The following is a 22,199-nucleotide window of genomic DNA, read 5'->3' on the forward strand; positions in this document are numbered from 1 at the left end:
CATTCTCAATGACCTCAAAAGTGGTCCAGAGATCTTGAGCTTTGACCTCCTTCCCCTTCATCTCCAGAGTGCAGACGGCAAGCTCATCTGACCTCATACTGGGAGACACCTTATAGAGACAGACATCAGTATCAATCTGTTGTCAGTGTTTTTTAATGTTCAAGACTTCATTTCCTTGTTCAAAAGGATTTATCTACTTTTGCCGGAGGAAAATTGAAAGGAAAATAGGAAAAAAGATATCAAAGAAGTGTCAAGAGGGAAAAAAACCACTCGGAAACAACCTCTATTAACTGAGGTTTATCTTGAATACTGATAAAACACAATTACTCTCACAATTAAATCAAACATGCCTTTGATTAACTGCAGTTTGATTTAGTCTGTGGCAGAATACCCTCTAGGTTCAGACACACAGACAGTCACACACACACACACACACACACACCACAGAGAGCGAGAGAGGGAAACAAACCTTGATTAAACAGCACTTCTCTGGCTCCTTTTTTTCCAAGTAGACTTCAAATATCAGGTCACCAGCAGGAGAGAACTGCAAACACAGAAGACTTAAGATTTAAATACATACATAAAAGGGATAGTTCACCCAAAAATGAAAATTAGCCCATGATTTACTCAGTCAAGCTTTATAATGGCAGTGAATTGCTGTTTCTCTTTTGAAGTCCATAAAAGTGCATCTATCCATCATGAAAGTGTTAATAAAGGCTTTCTGAAGCAAAGCGATGAGTTTGTGTAAGAAAAATATCCATATTTAACACGTTAAAGCTTCCAGCCAAACGCAGTCTACTTGCGCCCTAACTTGCGACGTCGGAAGTAGCGTAGTGCATCATGGCGTAGCGTAAATATCAGCAGTACTTTGCATTACTCTCATAAGTTGCACTTTAGACTTGCGTGCAATCCATATATTCGTTTGGCCAAAAAAACATTTTTACACAAACTTATTGCTTCACTTCAGAAAGCTTTTATTAACCCCACGGAGACGTGTGCAATTCGTATATGATGGATAGATGCACTTTTTTGGACTTCAAAACAGAAACAGCCATTCACAGCCATTATAAGGCTTGGAAGAGCCAGGGCATTTTTAATATAACTCATTGTATTCGTCTGAAAGAATGTCATATACACCTACAGTAGGATGGCTACAGGGTGAGTAAATTATGGGAAAATTTTCATTTTTCTGTGAACTATCCCTTTAATTCATATAAATGTACAGAAAGAAAGAAAGAAAGAAAGAAAGAAAGAAAGAAAGAAAGAAAGAAAGAAAGAAAGAAAGAAAGAAAGAAAGAAAGAAAGAAAGAAAGAAAGAAAGAAAGAAAGAAAGAACACAGCTTTTCTAAGTATACAGCAGTCTTTATGGATATAACACAAAAGCAATCAACAGCCCATTCAGTTCAGACCAGCGTCTGTGTGTGTCTGACTAAATGACACACAGCTGGAGTCCCACACATCATTTAGCTGCATTACACAACAAAAGCTGGCAAACATCTTAGCTCATGTAAACCAGAGATTAAAGCTTCCTTTCTAAACTGCTTTGGCAAAATGTATTTAAATGTAGGGTAAATGACACATATGCTACTGTAACATTCTATAAGAAAAGTGTAGAAACACTCTTATTCAGATATTCAGTTTCATACAGCAAAACATGGTTATTTTTGCACCCAAGGTATAGTACCAGTCAAATGTTTGGACACAACCACCCGAATACATGTTTCTCACAGACCATTTGATTTAAAGAAGTGGTTCCCAACCAGGGGGCCCGGACCCACTGGGGCCTAAGCAAACTTTCGAGGGGCTTAAAATGATTTCATTAAATATAAAAAGTTTTCTGCATATTTATTAAGTTATATTTTTATATTTAATTTTTGTTCCCCTCCTCAATAACTATTGTTTTTATTGGAGAAAATACAGAATCAGAACCTTGAATCTTCATAGATAACAAAATGATAAAAAATAGATATTATCTGTAAATACTAGAGAAAATATCTTAGCCAATATGAAGGGATAATGTGTATTAGAATAATGTGTTGGACAATGGGTGGCCACTGAGTCAGAAAGGTTGAGAACCACTGATCTAAAGGCTTTTGCTTAAATGCTTGAAGAGTTTTCCATACATAAATGGGCCAATAACATGACATTCATGTACGATCCAGATCTATTAAATTTGTGGAAAATACATTACAAAATTTATTTAAAACAAAAATTTGTTAACATTAGTTAATGTATTAACTAACATGAACTAACAATGAGCAACACATTTGTTACTGTATTTGTTAAACTTTGTTAATATAGTTTAAAAAAAAATAGTCGTTCATTGTTCATGTTACTTAGTGCATTAGCTAATGTTACAGTAACAATTAAAACTGTTGATTTTAATAATGGATTAGTAAATGTTAAAATTAACATGAACTAAGATTAGCCCCTTACTAATAAATGCTGTAGAAGTGCAGATCATATTAACTAATGTAGTTAACTAATGTTAACTAATGAAACCTTTTTGTAAAGTGTTACCGAATTTCCAAATGCTTCAAGAATTTTCCATGGGTCAGTTCAAACACTGTCCTTGCCCCAACTTGAACATATACACAGAAACTTTTTAAACTTGGACAGCAGCAAACAAAGGAAGATTAATTTGTTTTCAGCTTATCTGAACAAATTGTTCCTTGTGGTGCCAGAAAGGTATAAAGCAGGAGAAGGAAAGGTTAGGTAGAACAAAGAGCTTGCTGTTTGCTCTAATTTGCTCAAAACAATACCAATACAGGTCAAAGTGATTATGTGACCTGTGAAAACGTACACACACACACACACACACACATATATGCAAACACAAACAGGTTAAAAGCTAAACACGCACATTTATGGACTGTAACATCATGCTCTATAAAAATCTCTCACACCAGCACCTATTTAACAGAGAGGTTAAAAGGGGTGACTTACTGTGGTATCCTTCCACCTGGTGATAAAGCTGTTTTCTTTCTCCATTTGCCTAACCTGCTCTTCATTGACCTGTTTTAATGGACCCACACAGATAAACAGAGATTAAAGCCTCAGTGCACAGTAAACAGACCTGCTCACATCCCCAACAGCAATGTCAGGGCATTTCAACTACTCAAAATGCATCCCATAAGATGACTTGTTTAAAATGGCACATTAGAAAACGTAAAAGTTGAAGTAGATATTTTTACATTTAGATTACCTTTGCCATCATCTAATGCTCACTTAAAGCTATATTTCAAAACACTACTAACACAGTTAAATGTCATCTCAAAGCAAATTTCCATTTATCAAATGTTTTATTTAATTACTGTTCAAAAGTTTGAGGTCAGTAAGATGTTTTCATGTTTTTGAAAGAAGTCTCGGTAACATTTTACTTAAAGCCTTGATGTATAATTCATTATACAAGTATTTTTAATGCATTTTTATGGCTTGTATGCACCTTATTATGGCTTGAATGGTCTCATGTAATCACAGTTATAATACATTATAATAAACCACTAGAGCGTATAATGCATTAAGGAATTTGTGAATATTATAATGCATTTTAACTTTGGTTAATTATTTATTAAAATATAAATGCATTATAACGTACATTATGAATACCTTTATAATGCATTAAACAAAAAGGCTTTAAGTAAAGCATTAACAAAGTCTCTTATTCTGCATCAAGGCTGCATTTATTTGATCAGAAATCTAGTAAAAATAGTCATATTTTGAAATATGATTACAAAAGAACAACCGTTTTCTATGTGAATACATATTCAAATGTAATATACTCCTGTAATGGCAAAGCTGAATTTTCCGCATCATTACTCCCAGTCTTCAGTGTCACATGATCCTTCAGAAATCATTCTAATATGCTGATTTGCTGCTCAAGAAACAATTCTTATTATCAATGTTGAGAAAATTAGTGGTGCTTAATAGTTGTGGAAACCATGATACATTTTTTCAGAATTATTTTATGAATAGAACGTTCAAGAGAACAGAGCTGATTTGAAATAGATAATTTAAAGAAAGTCTTTACTGCCACTTTTGATACATTTAACTTATCCTAGCTGAAAATCCGTATTCATTTCGTTAAAAAAAGTTTTTTTAAACGGTAGTGTATGTAGACAAAATAATATAGCATTTTAACATTATGTATTTAGGTGGAAATATACATAACTGATCAGAACATTAAGACTGGAGAAAAAGGTTATATTTTATTAAAGGATTGATAAAATTTACATTTTACTTTGCAGAATGACAAAAAAAAAAAAAAAGAGAAGATGGCTCATTTGTAACAAAAACAAAACACCTTAAGTATAGTAAACTTAATTTTCACCTGCATGTCATGTAATTCTACATGTTACTTCAGTGGAATTGCCATATTTTTCTCTAGATTATAGCTATTTGTCACAATAAACTTCACATTTCACACGCTCTCCTTCTTTCCTTCTCTCTAAAAGTACAAGTGCGTGTATGTGTGAAGCCAGGGGAACTATGAAAGTATGAGCGTGCTGAGAGGGGAATTAGCACAGCGCAGCACTGTAAATCCCATTACAGAGGCAAGCGTCCAAGTGCAACACGAACACCGTCCCCTTCTTCACACACTTATACTAGTGCTGCGCATTTCGTGGTGTTGAATGGAAATGCTTTTCACTGTTCACAGCACCATGGATTTTGTCATATACTCTGTAATGGGTAAACAGCCACAGATTGCCAGTATGATATTGCCCTCTTCAAATGAGGGGTTCGACACAGACAGGCCTGTTGTTCATCAGTCATGTACTTTCATGAGCAATAATTACAACTGACAAGATACTATTTCTTGCATCTGGATCAGATTCTTCTGTAAGAGACTACTAATGAAGAAGAACCATAATAACTAAATCAACTCTCACGTGTACTAACAAAAGGGTTATAACGGTATAAATAATTAATTAACACCACACACCTGTGAAATCATAAGAACTGCGCTGTGAAAATGTATTTTGGCTCTCATACCGTGAATATGATGCTATGAATAATAGGGTAGTGAACATTGGAGCAGTCTCACATTTAGCAGGCCCTCGGGAATCAATAGACAGATATCAGCTAGGTCTGAATCCTGAGAGAGGACACATGTTTAACTCACAGAGAAGAGCTGGATGTAATTGTTGATGAGGTCCTCCACCACGCGGGTCTCCTGAGCCGTGTGTCCCTCCGTTTGAAACAGGCACGAGGAGAAAACACATGCCAGCTTCTGCGTGCTCATCTGGTTGATGTGCGAGCACCTCTGAATCCTGTGCAGATGTAATATATGTGCATAAATATTTGAATACTGGTGGAAAAAAGACCTATATAAATCATAGATGAGTAAACACACACCGTCCATACAAGTAAATGCATATACACCCTTCTGAATTCACTGAATGAGCCCTCTTTTGTTGGCATGATGTTATTGTTTGCACAACTTTAAGGTAGTTTTATTAAAGCTATGACAGGACGTGAGTAGATTTAAATGAAAGCATATATAAGCAACAAAAACAAAGCAGGCAGGTGCAAATGCTGTGTAGACCTGAAGACAACAAAACATTATTGTACATAATGGGGGAAATGTTAGGCTACACTCCAAATATGCCAAAAGGGCCAATTAATCCTTCTTCAAACAATTACAGTCATTACAGGAATATTTGAGCAATCTGACATTCCCAGTGAGGGTTTGGAGTTGCCATTTTTACTGTGAGCTATTTAACCAGACTTCAAACATCAACAAACTACCAACTGGAAATGTTACTGGCTTGAGAGGTGCTATTGCAGACTGTTGTTGTTGCGAAGAGAAGAAAATACCTGTACAAATGCTGCAGCAGGGCATCAAGGGTTGACCTGTTGACCTTGGGTAAACTCTGAATGTAGGATGAATATTTCTGCACTCTGACCTTCTCGTCCTGTTCATCTGCATTCATGGACAATAAACACTCTTTAAAGGGTTAGTTCACCCAAAAAATGTAAATTCTGTCATCATTTACTCACCCTTGTATCGTTCAATATCCGTAAGACTTTTGTTCATTTTCGGAACACAAATGAAGATATTTTGAATGAAATTCGAGAGGTTTCTGTCCCTCCTTAGAGATCCAACGCAAATACCACTTCCAAGCCCCAGAACAGTCATAAAGACATCATTAAAGTAATCCATGTGACTCCAGTGGTTCAACCTCAATTTTATGAAGCAATGCGAGTGTTTCATTAGTGCGAAAAAAAAAACAATTTACCACTTTATTTACGAAAATATTAATCTGCAAAGGATAATATTATTTTGTAAATAAAATTTTTTTTGCGCAAACAACCACTCGCGTTTCATAAAATTGAGGTTAAACCACTTGATTACTTCTATGATGTATTTTCTACCTTTCTGGGGCTTGGAAGTGGTAGTTGCGTTGGATATCTATGTAGGGACAGAAAACTCTGGGATTTCATTAAAAACATCTTCATTTGTGTTCCGAAGATGAACGAAAGTCTTATGGATGTGGAACGACATGATGATTAATGACAGAACCCTTTTAAAGGAGAACTCCGGTCAATTTTAACATTGAGCTCATTTTTTTGTAAATTTGGAGTGCTGTCAATACAGAGAACAACGACAAAAATCGGTGTTGCCTACACCAAGTTATCCTCTTTTTAAAATTTGCACCCTGTTGACTTCAATGGGGCAAGTTTTAAACCTGCTTTCAGCCTCTTAACATCCTTGATGTGTCATTACAAGTGCACAGAAAATGTGAGTGATTCCTTAAGAGTGATCACGGGTGAATCTGACTGCAGTAGATGTGAAAGATATTAATAAAAATGATGTTATTTCAGCCAGCGCACATACCTGTATTTACATCCTGTTTTTGGTCGAAGTCCATAGTAATTGATTGTCGAGTTCACACGCATAGGTTTAGTTACCTATGATCACTATGGACTACTATGGACTACCTATGATCACTATGGATTACTATGGACTTTGACCGAAAACAGGATGTAAATACAGGTATGTGCGCTGGCTGAAATAACATCATTTTTATTCATATCTTTTACATCTACTGCAGTCAGATTCACCCGTGATCACTCTGAAGGAATCACTCACATTGGCTGTGCACTTGTAATGACACATCAAGGATGTTAAGAGGCTGAAAGCAGGTTTAAAACTTGCCCCACTGAAGTCAACAGGGTGCAAATTTTAAAAAGAGGATAACACGGTGTAGACAACACCGATTTTTGTCGTTGTTCTCTGTATTGACAGCACTCCAAATTTACAAAAAAATGAGCTCAATGTTAAAATTGACCGGAGTTCTCCTTTAACCTCTAACCCTTTAAATTTAGAAATATACTGTGTATCCACACAAAGTTTTGTTTGTATTTTACACAAATGGCAAGATAGAACCTGAAAAATGCTGAAAAACTATTAGACAATTCCCTTAAAGGTGCATTCAGTAGTTTGGTGCTGATTGAAGAATTACACATTAAGAAATAAATTGTTTTTGTGATCAATCATCTGAATGTTGTACACTCACATGAGATGAAGACTACACTCAAGGTAATTTTCTATAGTTATAATTGTTTTAATCATGTATGATGCGGGTAACCACCTCTATGCATTTTTTGTTTGTTTGTTTAAATGACGGAGAATCCTCTTGTTCATTGGCTGCCGCCTCTTTAGATAGTGTAGTGTTTTTAAGTGATGCAAAGAGAGAAATTACACAATGGAACACATTCATTATTGTGCTTTACCAGCAGATACAACAGGATAATCACTATATATACGACTGACAAAGACAAAAAAACAAGTGTAAACATTGGTGCGACATACACAAGGTGAAAAGATTTGATGATGAAGAGAATCCAAAGTAGTGATTCCTAAGTTCCTGATTTTTTTATTGGACAGGTAAGGGAACTAATTATTGTGGAGGCCGGATTCTAAAACTCACTAGTATCAGTGTATTTTAGAAGAAACTCTCATTGTGGTATCAGTACTTACAGTATAGTACACGAAGAATAGCGAAGTTAATGCTAAAGAACTACTCAATGCACATTCCATAACAGCCAACTGGATTTTAGAGTAGTTTTATCTATAATTAAACACAAATTAATGCTCATTCACAGGAACAGATTAAGTGGTTGGCAGCACTTACCAAGGGCAGAGATCCAAAAAGGGTATAGCTCTTTAGCCAATAAAGCATCTTCACTGTGAGACAGGAAGCTCTTGAGTGTGTCTGTGACATCCTCTAGCCGGTGGTCTTGAGCCCGTAGCTTAACAACCCGAGCATCCTTGGTAAAGCCCTGCAGGAGCTGGGCCACACGCCCCAGGTCACCATTCTTCTGGTAGATTCCCTCATAACACAAACCTGAGCGGAATGGTCAAAAGTAAGAGTTTTGCGAGATAACTTTATAGAGTCCTTACAGTATAAAAATTTGTATGAATACTTTTTCAAAAATTAGACAATGAAATACAAATTATTAGATTTCATAGGAATATAAACGATTTACCATATTGGGTGACAAAAGCAATGCAGCTATCCACGATGATTGGAACATCATTTTTATTCATTTGCTGGTTGCCGAGACCCATACCGTCTGTCCTAGCTGCCAGCTGAATGGAAGAGTGCCACAGTGCAAAGTCCTGCTTGGTTATGCCATGTATGTACACAGTTCTGTATTTAAAAAGAAAAACACATCTCCAAATATAATTCAAAAGACATTCACAGTACACTACCGTTCAAAAGTTTGGGGTCAGTAAGATTTTTTTAATGTTTTTGAAAAGTCTCTTATGCTGCATCAAGGCTGTATTTATTTATAAACATATAATTAAAAACAGTAATAATTTAAAATAGCTGTTTTCTATTTAAATATATTTTGAAAATTGATTTTATTCATGTGATGCAAAGCTGGATTTTCAGCAGCCATTACTCTTCAGTGTCACATGATCTTTCAGAAATCATTCTAATATTATTTGGTGCTCATCATCGATGTTGTAAACAGTTGAGCTGCTTAATATCTTGTGGAAACCATGACCTATTTTATTTCAAAATTCTTTCATGAATAGAAAGTTCAAAAGAACAGCATTAATTTGAAATAGAAATGTGTGTAACATTATAAATAGATTTACAGTCAATCTATTTAGATCAGTTTAATATGTCTGAATTGATTCATTTCAAAAATAAATAAATAAATCTTAATAGTGTGTAGTATGTTTACTAAAACCTCACAATGCAACATAAAAGACTGATATTGAGTAAGGTGTCCAGTTCACTGTACCTTCCACGCTCAACCATGAGTAAGACCTGAATCTTCTCATCACCCTCCATTTGAGTGGACACAGCTGAGGAAAAAAATACAGGAAAACCTTTACTGAAGTTGTCCATAACACTATAACCTTGGCATAAAGATAAAAGCACTTAGATAAACTAAAATGAAAAGCATTAAGAGAAACATGAAGTGAAACAAATGATGAGAGCTTTAGTGTTTTGTAAACTTTCCAGCTGGAGTAAGTGAAGCAGAAAGCTGAGTACTGCTGGTCATTAATTTCTACAGCCGTACATGAGAAAACCGCCTTACCGAACCCATCAGACATGCACAGTTGCACATACACATTCAGAGTCACTGATTCTTTAACTAATCTTTCTCACATCTGTCATTTTTCCACCCTCCCTCTCGTCCCTCTCTTTCCCTCAAGTATCAGACCAATATTTCACATTCACTGACCAAAGCTGTCTTTCAATCTTTGTATAAAGTTTCATTAATTAATCGAATTTATAAACTCAATCACGTGTGCATTGATTCTGAGATTAATCCATTTCAGAGTAATAAAAACAAAAAACAAAACAAAACAGGTCAAGTGAGAACAAAATTGCTCAATTATTTTGCAACTCCATATTAAACAAAATCTACCAAAACATATAACTTAAGTGCTAAAAACAAGCACTTTAATTGTTGCACTTTAGCTATTATCAAGGTTGGCAAATTGTGTTTAATAATGTTATTGAAAATGATTTATAAAAAAAAAAGTGGACACACAAGCTTTATTAAAAGTCATTACTGAAAAGAGGCAAACATTCACTATCACAATTTGATAAAAACAAACAACACTCACTTCATCCTTTTAACCTCCCTTAAACATTAACGGCCTTTACTTTTATTAAGGAATGAAAAAACTGAATTAAACTAACAGCGTTGTTGTGTTGGGGCTATCATTGAGATTCCAATAACATCTCTCGACTCTCTTTTTCTTGTTTACACATTTATAGAAATCATTTACAAAGGAGGAATGACTTTAGATTAAAGGTAGCGAGCAAGCTTCCTTTCCATTTAATGAGGGTTTAGATGATGTTGACAGATGAAAGGGAAGTCAATTTTCAAAGTAATTATGCTTAAAGTTCCCAAAGGACAGTGTGCCCCTAAAGTCTCAGACCACAAGTGAAAACTCTTGATTAGAACTGCACAACAAATGTTGAACTAAAAGATGGGTATGACTTTCAGAATGCCTTAGTATTCGTTTTCTCTCTCTTTTGGTTTAATGTCAGCAACATTTGAGCTGCATGAACTCAACATGTTTGTTTAAAAAAGGTCTCCAGCATGATCTGAGATGATTCAAAGAGCATCTTGAGCTTCAATCTGACCGTCTGTATAAGAGTTTGGTTTGGTGAGTGGTGAAATAGAAATGTGCAAAATCTGAAATAGTTATTATTATTTACCATTATGTGTCTGTTTTTAAAATACCAAAATTTAAATGAGTTAAATGAGTTTCATCCCAGATTTGTAACATGGTCTCACACTTTAGGACCCCACTGTACATGAGGCACCTTTTGCTATCTTCAAGAACAACAGATCCTAATACTGTATCAGATCCTAATGGAGGACTTGCATGCACTTCCATGTCACATTTCAGGACCATGGACAGCAAAGTCGTTCACAAATAGGGTGAATTCAGGTTGATTGGGACACTTTTTAACATTGAAATTACTAGGCAAAAGTGTCCAAATCAACCTGAAACCACCCAACATTGTCACAGTGTCATTCAGGATGCCTAAAGAAACTATTTTGAGGTGCTCTGAATGTGAATCTCTTTAAAAAGCCTCTTTGTAGACAAAATAATGTATGACTTTCAGATGCCATTTCTACAGATGCTTTTCCATTGATAAAAGGAGGCATTTGACATTGCTCTTCTGTTTGTGGCAGACGTGCGTAAAAGAGGGTGAGCTGGGGCAAACAGTGAAATGCTAGTCTGTCTATGTCTGTGTCCTAATCTAATTTCACAGAGTTGCAGCCCTTTGAGGCCCATATGTTCTGTCGCTATAGAGATCTTAAACCACTGGAGACGCTTCGTTACCGCGCCACGCTACATTTCAAGGCTTCGCAAACTGTTGAGGCATCACCCTCTTAATCCTGCCCTGAGTATGTTGGCTTTCTGGATTTGATCCTTTTTTGGCCTTGAACGGATTAGTGGAAAAAAAGAGATTCATTGATTTTTCCCGCCTCGTTCTAGCGCAATTGATTGAAAATGTTGCAAATCTGGTCCATGGGTGCCAAGCTCATGTCAACCACCTCCATCCCAAACACGATTGCCATCGGCAACTGCGGTCTCCCTTGGAGACAGACGAGACGTGTGACCAGACGAGTCTTTTAGAGACGTGGGAACAGAGTCAAACATTAGCACACTGGGAATGCCAATGAGGAAATAATAGCAGGAGACAGAGGAGGTGGCACAGAAGACTAGGGCTAATTTTTCAGATGAGATTTCAAGAAAATTATCGTGATGCTCAATGTGTCTCAAGCTATTACTGTGACACTTCACCTCAAACAGCACTGATCCAATTTGTTGAAATAATATGAGTTATGGACAATCTTTTCAAACAGATAATCGTAAAAATGCCTATTAAGAGGACCTAATAAGTGTGAACGAATTGCTAGAATTGAACCACACATACAAACACAGGTCAGTTTGAGGACTAGTTCACCCAAAAACAAAAACCTATATGCCTTTCTTTCTTCTGTGGAACACAAAAGAAGAAGAATGTGCTGGATCCAGTTACAAGTTTTAAAAAATATGGAATTTTACAACAGGAGTCTCATAAAAGTGGTTCATACAACTCTTTGTTTGATTAACAGAATGAAATGTTATTCATTATCTACTGTTAATCTTCCTCTCCAGTGAGCTGTTAACTGTTGCAATCAGATCAATGAATCAGCAAAACTGACCTTGAATATCGAATCAGACCGATTTGAGAACAAACCATTCAAACTGGTTTTGTAAACAGGAACAATTGATTGTCTGACTCAAAAAAACGATTTGTTTGTGATTTGGACATTGCAACTTGTATAATGAAGAATGCCAAGAGAAGCAAGGACAGATAAGTTTTTCAGTGAATAACTGAAATTAAATTAACTTTAATAAAATGTCTTTTTTTTTCTGTTCCTCACCATGGTTGTTATTGTTAACTAAAACTAAACGTTTTAGAAATTGCGATAAAGTTGAAATTAAATATATATATATATATATATATATATATATATATATATATATATATATATATATATATATACACTCACCTAAAGGATTATTAGGAACACCATACTAATACTGTGTTTGACCCCCGTTCGCCTTCAGAACTGCCTTAATTCTACGTGGCATTGATTCAACAAGGTGCTGAAAGCATCCTTTAGAAATGTTGGCCCATATTGATAGGATAGCATCTTGCAGTTGATGGAGATTTGTGGGATGCACATCCAGGGCACGAAGCTCCCGTTCCACCACATCCCAAAAGATGCTCTATTGGGTTGAGATCTGGTGACTGTGGGGGCCATTTTAGTACAGTGAACTCATTGTCATGTTCAAGAAACCAATTTGAAATGATTTGAGCTTTGTGACATGGTGCATTATCCTGCTGGAAGTAGCCATCAGAGGATGGGTACATGGTGGTCATAAAGGGATGGACATGGTCAGAAACAATGCTCAGGTAGGCCGTGGCATTTAAACGATGCCCAATTGGCACTAAGTGGCCTAAAGTGTGCCAAGAAAACATCCCCCACACCATTACACCACCACCACCAGCCTGCACAGTGGTAACAAGGCATGATGGATCCATGTTCTCATTCTGTTTACGCCAAATTCTGACTCTACCATCTGAATGTCTCAACAGAAATCGAGACTCATCAGACCAGGCAACATTTTTCCAGTCTTCAACTGTCCAATTTTAGTGAGCTCGTGCAAATTGTAGCCTCTTTTTCCTATTTGTAGTGGAGATGAGTGGTACCTGGTGGGGTCTTCTGCTGTTGTAGCCCATCCACCTCAAGGTTGTGCATGTTGTGGCTTCACAAATGCTTTGCTGCATACCTCGGTTGTAACGAGTGGTTATTTCAGTCAAAGTTGCTCTTCTATCAGCTTGAATCAGTGGGCCCATTCTCCTCTGACCTCTAGCATCAACAAGGCATTTTCGCCCACAGGACTGCCGCATACTGGATGTTTTTCCCTTTTCACACCATTCTTTGTAAACCCTAGAAATGGTTGTGCATGAAAATCCCAGTAACTGAGCAGATTGTGAAATACTCAGACCGGCCCGTCTGGCACCAACAACCATGCCACGCTCAAAATTGCTTAAATCACCTTTCTTTCCCATTCTGACATTCAGTTTGGAGTTCAGGAGATTGTCTTGACCAGGACCACACCCCTAAATGCATTGAAGCAACTGCCATGTGATTGGTTGATTAGATAATTGCATTAATGAGAAATTGAACAGGTGTTCCTAATAATCCTTTAGGTGAGTGTATGTATATATATATATATATATATATATATATATATATATATATATATATATATATATATATATATATATATATATATATATATATATAACTATTAAATGGAAAACTTCACAGATAGATCAAAAAGACTTTAAATATAGTGAACACGTTTCATGGACCCCTTTCATTATACTGCTATGGTGGGTTTTTTGGTCATTTTAGAGATTAACAGTGCCGGTAACAGGCCATGATAACTTCAAAAACATGCCTATTGTGTTCAACAGAAGTGATCTGGGTTTGGAAAAACATGGATGAACTTTTTCTTTAATATCTTTCATTCTACTGGTATGTGTGCATATTTGTCCTCACTAAGTTCCTGTAGGCGTTTGAGTTGAAGAACTCCCTCCTCTTCATCTTCATCTCCAGAACAGAAGTAGAGTTCTGAGCCCACCAGAGCAAACCATCCCATTCGCCAATGATAAAGGTCATGACCCTCTTTATAGTGCAGTCGGCCAATAAGCTCACTGTCCTGCCTCAGCAGAGTATCTGCCCTTGCAGGGACAAAACACTAGAAAGAAAGAGAAAAACATTAGACAGAGCAACCGTGTGAGTGGCAGAGAGAAAACATTTAAAAGTCAGGGGCTTGTGCAGATCACACAAATAAGTTTCTAGTGTTTTCTGCCAAACAGAAACTACAACTAACCCTGGAGTTGCATTAAACCGGCATATACAGATAGAAGTACAAACACAAACATTCTTTGAACATTCCCTAGCTGAGCTCTCGGAGTTACGCAAACACTTCAGCCTAGACACTAGCACCTCCACACTTCACTTAAATGGGAATGTGTGTGTGTGTGTGTGTGTGTGTGTGTGTGTGTGTGTGTGTGAGTGAGGGATGAGAGGCAAGTGAGATGGATCTGTTTGAAGAAGTAATAGCATACACCCACTCGCACAAGAAAAACACAAATGCACTCCGACACAACAGGGACAAAGACACAATCAAATGACCTTCAAGAGTCCACGCATACAATAGAGTACGGCTAGCGCAGCAATTCATTTTTAATCACAGAAACAGCACACTTTTGCTAAATCCCTGCAAGGTAAAGTTGCGATAAATCTTCAAAGACTTGAGTTAGGGAATGTTAGAGAATGAGTGTCACCTTGGCGATGGCATGCGTCCAATCTTGGTGTGTGTCCGAGGTCTCCGCTCCGAACACCAGCACTCTCTGAGAGCGCAGGTACAACTCAAAGGTGAACACTGGCCTGAGGGAGGTGTGAAACAGCAATTAACACACACACACACAATAACTGAAACACACACATGCACACAGCTGTGAAACCGAAAGGATGGTGATTAATCTCTGTTAGTCTTTTGCTCTTACAATAAACAGCTGAACACAGGAGATTAATCCAGGGGGAAAGGTCACTCTCTTAATGGCTTTAACAGCTCTGACTTGTGGCCCACATTTTTAGACTGGGATATTTTTGTTATAGCAGCGAGAGCAAAACAATTTTAGAAAAATGGGGATTTCCCAGATAGTCAGGTTAATCGGGTTAGAGGTCGGTCAGCCTGTTGGTTTTCTCTCATTTATTTACGTTTGTTAGTGCTATGAAAAGTCTGAGGTGGGGTTACATCAAAAACGCTTTCCGTAACCTCTAACCCACAAAAGGTGGTCAAGCGCAAACGAGGGTGTGAGAGAAAGAGAAACCTGTACCCTGTTTCGGTGATGTTCTCAATGTTGCTGATGGCCAGGCTCACCACATTGCTGACGTCAACCCGACCTATGGGGGTGGCGATCTTCTCGTTGTCATAGTAACTAAGGAATCCACCTTCCAACGTACACCAACGACGGACCATGTCTGAAACATAGATACAAATACATAAACATAAACATGTACTGTGTTTGCAGTGCTTCATGCCTCGCTACACTAGAGACAATGCCTGCAAAATTTCACTGAAATTCTGCTAAAGTGACTGCACCTTTCACAGTTGCTTTAAAGGAGGATTGCAATCAATATCTAAAGACCAGAAAATCAGACACTTGGATTTGGACCAGCAAGCAAGCGCCTAATAACCACCCAGAACACCCTAGCAACTACTGTACGTAGCAACACCTTACCAACCACCCAGAACATGTTCATAGTAGCCTCTCTATTCACTCAGTACACTTTAGGATCTGCTTTGTATAATACAACTGAGCCACTTAAAAAAAAAAAGTTTCTGAGAAAGGCCTTTAAACCTATCTGGCCACTGGCAATAAAGTATGAAAGATACACAAGTTTGGACTAACTTCCTTAAGTAGCTAAATGTATCACTGTTCTTAAAGTCCCCCTGTAGTCAATAATTGCATTGCTTAAAACTCATCTTTGATCAAGAAAATGATGTATTTAAACTTTTTTTCAATGTACTTGTTCAGTCCATCCAGTCAACAATTTTCTGATTATGAGCCCCAAGTATTACCCACTACACCATTTTACCTCACACAGGCCACTTGCTGGGTGCAAAACAGGTTGTGAAATGTAAAGTATGATTAAATGGGCATAACGATATGCATTTTTTCAACATTGAGAGTGTGTTGGGTTACAAAGCACTACTCCACGTAAATCTGATCAGATAATTTTTCCTAAAACCAAAGCAACAAGTAACAGTCTCCTCCCAAAGGATGCATTTAAAAAAAGGATTAAATAAAAGAAAACTGATATTTCATTATGAGAAATATCAGAAACACGGATTTCATTTTGTGAGTGTAAGAATGCCTTTAAAGAGGTGTTTAAAGATTCAACAAAAAAAGAATGCTACCAAAAAGCTTTTAAAACCATGTTTCACAGAAAACTGCAGTTTAAATATATCAAAGACACATCAAGGCATGTTAAGGCTGTAATGGGGTATCAACTGTGATATCTGTTCACTGAAAAGCCTCTAAGTACTAAAATCCAAGAGATTCTCATGAATCTGAGAGGGCTTACATTCATCATAAATATTTAACTGAGATGTTACACTCTTTTTCTAACTATTACGTTAGTTAAGTAATACTGTGGAGCTTTGTTAACACTAAAATATTCACAGCATAAGTCATATTTATATACATGTAATACAATTGTCATTTGTCTTGTGAAAACGCTGATGGTCTATTTCTGAGCGGAAAGGGTTGTGCAATGTTTTTGGAGGGTTGCTATTAGGCAGAGCAGAGTATTTTAACTTTAACTTTGTGTTACAGGGACACAATATTTTGTTCCTGACAATGCCTCAGCTGATTCATCTACAATACTGGCACTTCTTTTATCCAGTTAGCTAGGGTTTGCAGGGGAACAAACTCTTGTGTCGGAAATATCAGCAGGTAAGAGACACTAAATGATGGGCGAGAAGGGGTTATCAATGTGACATGCAGTGTGATATTCAACTTTTAAAGAGAAAGTACAAAACAAAATGTTGATCAGTGACAAACTTCAGGTGACAGATGGTATTTGGTGACCGTTTGGCAATATCACAAAATGAATTGGCGCGTACATACAGTATATGCACACGGGTTCACAGGCAGCTGGCATTTACTATCAACAACCATCCAATGCGGCTGTCTCCTAGTATCGAGTGTTTGTGTATACAATAAATTGCTGGTATTTATTTCCCTCAAACCTCTTCACCTCATCTGTTTGAACCTCTCCAGCTCAAATGCCACCACAATAAGTGTGTGAAAACCCTCTTGTCACTGTCTTTTCATTTTCTTGTTTACAAGGCTATGGGTATATTATCTATGAAGCAGTGCTTCCCAGGAACCATGAAGAGAGGTGTCCTTTTCATTTGTCATTATATTTGAATTGCACTGCATGTTGGCCAGGGGTCTTTGTCAGCTTCAACTTCATCAGTGTCTTTATGTGAACAGAAACCATTTATAAAATTTCACTTCAATACAAGCTTGTGGTGGCGTTGCTGAGGTCAAGCCTCTTAATATTCAAAATGATAAAAAGGAGATTTGATAGGCTTTTCACAAGCAAGTTGCACATTTAGATACTCTACAAACATTTAACGTGCTTGAATCTTGAGGAGGCTTGAAGAACTCATGAAAAGTGTGTAAATCTCCTTTATTCCAGCTGTGTCAAGCTCATTTTCTTTAGATTTCTATACATCCATTTGCCATGGTGGAATTTACCTATGATCATCCAATATTACATGGCTAGAGAGACTTGGAAGATGGATGTGCTCTTAAGAGAATCATTCTATTAGGTAAAAATAAAAGTTTTTTGGTAACACTTTCTATGGAGCCTGTTTTTATAATACATTTTAAGGGTATTCTTAATGCCCTAATAATGCATTATAAGGGCATTAAGAATACCTTTATAATGCATTATAAATCCAGGCTTCATAGAAAGTGTTACAATTTATTTTACCTTTAGTATTTTACGTAATAGAATGAGATACAGAGACAGAGATACAGACGCTGTAGCTTCAAAAAAGAAGCTGTATGCATTACACGGCACATCAGAATTGCTTGCCATTATCATTAGTCAGTTTGTTTTTTTAAAGAAATGTATACTTTTATTCAGCACAAAAATAAAATTACTCTTTCACAACATTACTGTTTTGACTATTTTTGATCGAAACTAAATAAAACAGTAATATTGGTGAGCAAAAGAGACTTCTTTTAAAAACAAAAAAAAACTCACCCCAGACTTTTGAACAGTAGTGAATAAATTGTATGATATTGTCAGCAAGGGGTTGAAATCAAGATGGAAATAAAAGAACTGGGCTCATTTGCCAGCAGTGTTCTTTAAACGAGGCAGAGAGCTCAAAAATGGCCTCCTTGGTCGATAAGGGACAGGCAGAGAGTACAAAAACAAGGGACAGGCAGAGAGTTCAAAAACGGCCTCCTTGGCCGACACGGGACAGGCACAGGAGGTGGATGTGGGAGGGAGCGTGGGAATTGGCTGACGAAACAGGCATAGTGCTAATCTGTCATACTCGTCATTATTGATATTGGGGTTTGGAGTCAGCACACTGACATCAGCCCTGATACTTTGGGCTGGACTTTAATCCATGCCCTAATACTCTAGAACCACCACAGGAACGGACACAGGGACTGGCTCTCACACCTGGTCAGACTCCTCTCCTGGATTAACTTGGCCTCGGGGGTATGCTCTTTAAGGAATTGATGGCCAGCTCTCACACCTGGTCAGACTGGGCTTTCCTCAGCTCTGGCTTCATCACCTAGTGGTGCTTCGGCTCTTTATCCATGGTGGGCTCAGTAGTGTAATCTGTAGCAGCTGGACCAATCAGACACACAATTATTCATTATATTTAATGAATAATCCAGCAAACTACTTACCACCCAACCACAAAACAAGGTTCCAAGGTGTCTGTGACAACCACCCAAAAAGATGGGAACAGGCCCCTGGTTACCATGGCAGCAAAGGCACGCCAGCGAGATAAGAAAAAATATGTGGGAGGCACAGGCCATAGTAAAGACACATAAGGCCAATAAAAAAAGGACTTATTTCCATTAATTCATAGGCAGACCTTCTATGAATGAACATGCATATTACCAGTACATTGTGTGTATAATTATTTTTGTCTTGTATAATGTCTTTTGTATTGTATACTGTCTTATGCATGCTTTATGATATAACCACTAGTTAATGTAACCTCACATATATCATGTTTGTTATCTAAGAATTGCTTTTTTTTAACATCTGAACAATAATTTGTTAAACGTTGATACATATGCAACATATTAATATTACAAGAATCTTTAATAGCTTCTCCATCAACACCCAATATAGTTACATATGCAAAACATCATGCTCAAAGATAAAGGGTCATAAACTTTCCCTCCGAAAGTTTAAGTTACCATTGGCTACCTGGCCCCCTGGAGGTGTGACCTTCACAGAAGTTAAAGGGCGCTGTCGGAGTGACATCCAGTCCGACCACAGGACCTTTCCCCAGTACGCAGCCGTACAGCCAGAGGGGCCTCAAGTTATAACAACTGTAACTTCCTCGACAATGAGTGAGTCAGGCCAACATCGCAAGTTCATCATCATTTCTTTGTTCAATGTGGAAGAAATTGGAAAAACTTCAACACCATCGACTTACTAAACCATCAAGGCTTTCTCCTGAGACCTCATCAGGATGCTCGTTCAACGGCTTAGACATTTCAAGTATCGTACATTTAACTAAACTAAACACTAGAGGTGTAGTATAAGCTGTTAACAAGGTGCTTTAAAATCAGAAACGGTTTCTGTTTCCAGTTTCATTCAGTTATGTGTTCGTGATTCAGGCACTTATTCAAATGAAACACACTGGCACCAGCGTTTGTTTTAATCGAACCAAAAATGGCAAGTGTGAACACACCCTCAAAGTCCAATTATAACACAGGCAAAACGTGACAATATATCAACTAAGTCGAATTACAGAATAATTAGACACACACAAAAAAAAAACTAACCAACTATATATAATTAGGCCAATTTCAAACCACACACATAAGGGAAACAACAATCCAACTAAAACAGCTGGTTTATATTGTGCTTTCACATTGTGTTTCTGTTGTTTAACCTGCTCTATACTGAAAATAAAGAAATTTATGTGCTACTGTATTGTAATCAGGAGTTGGCCATTAAGATATATTACTAACATGATGAGAAATGTAACATAAGAAGTGGGATCACATTCACAACCAGATGGTAATTACTCTACATAGAACGACACTAAACCCCAAACTAGAGCTATACACAAATTAAATCTAGATTCAGACAAAAAAAAAGGAAGAAAAAAAATATGTCACAATAATTGTGCGCTGCTTTCAAGTGCGGTGTGAAACAAAGCTTTGTGTAAAACTGTTGAGATGTATCAGAAAGAAAATCTAAAAGGTCAAATCATTTATTTATAATGTGTGAGTAAAATGACTCATTCATGCGAGTTCGGTGTCTGGACCCAGTATAGCACAGTTCAGATGATTAGTCATCAATAGACGTGCCTCAAAATAAACTTGTTTTATCATTTACACAGGCGGAAACCTCACAGGGGACTTCTTTCATTTGCGGATGGACATTGTTTGCTATGAAAGGGCTGCGACATTGATCCAGATGAAAGAAATGAATAAGCCTCGATTGAGAAGTTGCCCCGGCTCTGAGACACACAGCTACCAGCAGTGACAGGCAGTGGGAGCTTGTTTTAGATGCATTATACCCTTCAGAGGATGGGGCGTTTCACAAGTACACGCACACACGGAGGAATACCGCTGCATGATTTATAAAGGGGCAGATGTGGTTGTTTTCTCCTCTTCCCCTAAAAGCACGCTTCCTCTGTGGGTGTCAGCGGAAACTCAGTGAAGACACACACAAAAACACTCTCTTGCACAACATGCGCACACACATTAGGGGTGGGAAAAATTCTGAATTTACGAATGTGCTTTCAGTTTATGAGTGTGAATTTGAAATGAATTGGCGACATCCCATAGGATGTGGAACTGGAACTGAAATAAAAGGAAGAGGAATTTACTGAATTAAAATTCAAATTTCATCCAACACAACAAGAACAGATAAGTCAGGAGTTCTGTTTAAGGTTTCTAGCATAATTCATGTTTTTCGGCTGCATTTTAGGAGAGAAAAAAAAACTTTAAGTCAGAGCAAAAACAAATCTCCCCCATTGTCATTATATCCATTAAATATATTTTTTATAGGTAGCATTTCCAACATTGATTATGTAAATAATGTAATGTTTCTGGACATACAACATATGTTGATTTTATAAAAACATGTGTATGGATACTTCATGAAAAGCATGTAAGAAACCACATTCCAGGGCCCAGTTTTATGGCAGGGCTCCACTCTTACTGCAACAGTGGAGAACAGTTTGCTACATTTCAAGTGGATCTGAGTGGACTAGCACAAACAAATGTCCAACACCATTAGATAAGGATGCTAGGACAACTGACAGTCACCTCAAGCACAGGAACGACAGGACACCTCACTGCACCTAACCTAAGACTAATCCCTAAGGTTTAAGCCAACTGCCATAACAATTCATTAGGACTTTTTGGTTGCATAGTTATTTTAGGAAACCTTAAAAGTGATGTAACGCATTCATTTCATACTTATTAGAGAAATAAGTATTCTCAGTGACAGCTTTTTGCAGTGTAACATCTAACTAAAATTCAGCTGTTAATGTACAAATGTATGCATGCTTGACAGTTCAATCTTTTCCCATCTTGGTGGCACTCTATTTGTTTAGAACATTGCCAAATGTATTCTGGTGGTGGTTTGGAAAGTGAGAAATGCATTGGCAAAAATGTAAAGACATTTTAAAGACTTCTAACTGTCTGCAAATAAATTCCACAGGGGAAAGAAGGGTGAGCCACACTGTGTGCCCCCCTCTGATGCCAGCAGCCAATCACAGCACTCGGATTGAGAAGCGCCAAATTGTAATCTCCTCCTCTTCAGAAAGGGATAAATGTACCCTT

General features: G+C 37.3%; 1 protein-coding gene across 1 annotated transcript in view; it reads right to left on the reverse strand.

Moving 5' to 3' along the window:
• Nucleotides 1–22,199, reverse strand: part of arap2 (ArfGAP with RhoGAP domain, ankyrin repeat and PH domain 2) — a 107,375-nt gene that overhangs the window by 15,910 nt on the left and 69,266 nt on the right. The window contains exons 16-26 of the mRNA XM_081359734.1: nucleotides 15,462–15,606; nucleotides 14,907–15,009; nucleotides 14,116–14,314; nucleotides 9,262–9,325; nucleotides 8,494–8,657; nucleotides 8,139–8,351; nucleotides 5,818–5,923; nucleotides 5,123–5,270; nucleotides 2,947–3,015; nucleotides 470–544; nucleotides 1–109 (exon numbers count right to left, since the gene is read on the reverse strand). The exon at nucleotides 1–109 is cut by the window's left edge and continues 9 nt beyond it. Of these exons, the coding sequence (XP_081215860.1) occupies nucleotides 1–109; nucleotides 470–544; nucleotides 2,947–3,015; nucleotides 5,123–5,270; nucleotides 5,818–5,923; nucleotides 8,139–8,351; nucleotides 8,494–8,657; nucleotides 9,262–9,325; nucleotides 14,116–14,314; nucleotides 14,907–15,009; nucleotides 15,462–15,606 (1,395 nt within the window). The remainder of the gene's footprint in view (nucleotides 110–469; nucleotides 545–2,946; nucleotides 3,016–5,122; nucleotides 5,271–5,817; nucleotides 5,924–8,138; nucleotides 8,352–8,493; nucleotides 8,658–9,261; nucleotides 9,326–14,115; nucleotides 14,315–14,906; nucleotides 15,010–15,461; nucleotides 15,607–22,199) is intronic.

This window comes from Scardinius erythrophthalmus (assembly GCF_964197995.2).
Source record: "Scardinius erythrophthalmus genome assembly, chromosome: 2".
In the NCBI taxonomy this organism is placed as follows: Eukaryota; Metazoa; Chordata; class Actinopteri; order Cypriniformes; family Leuciscidae; genus Scardinius; species Scardinius erythrophthalmus.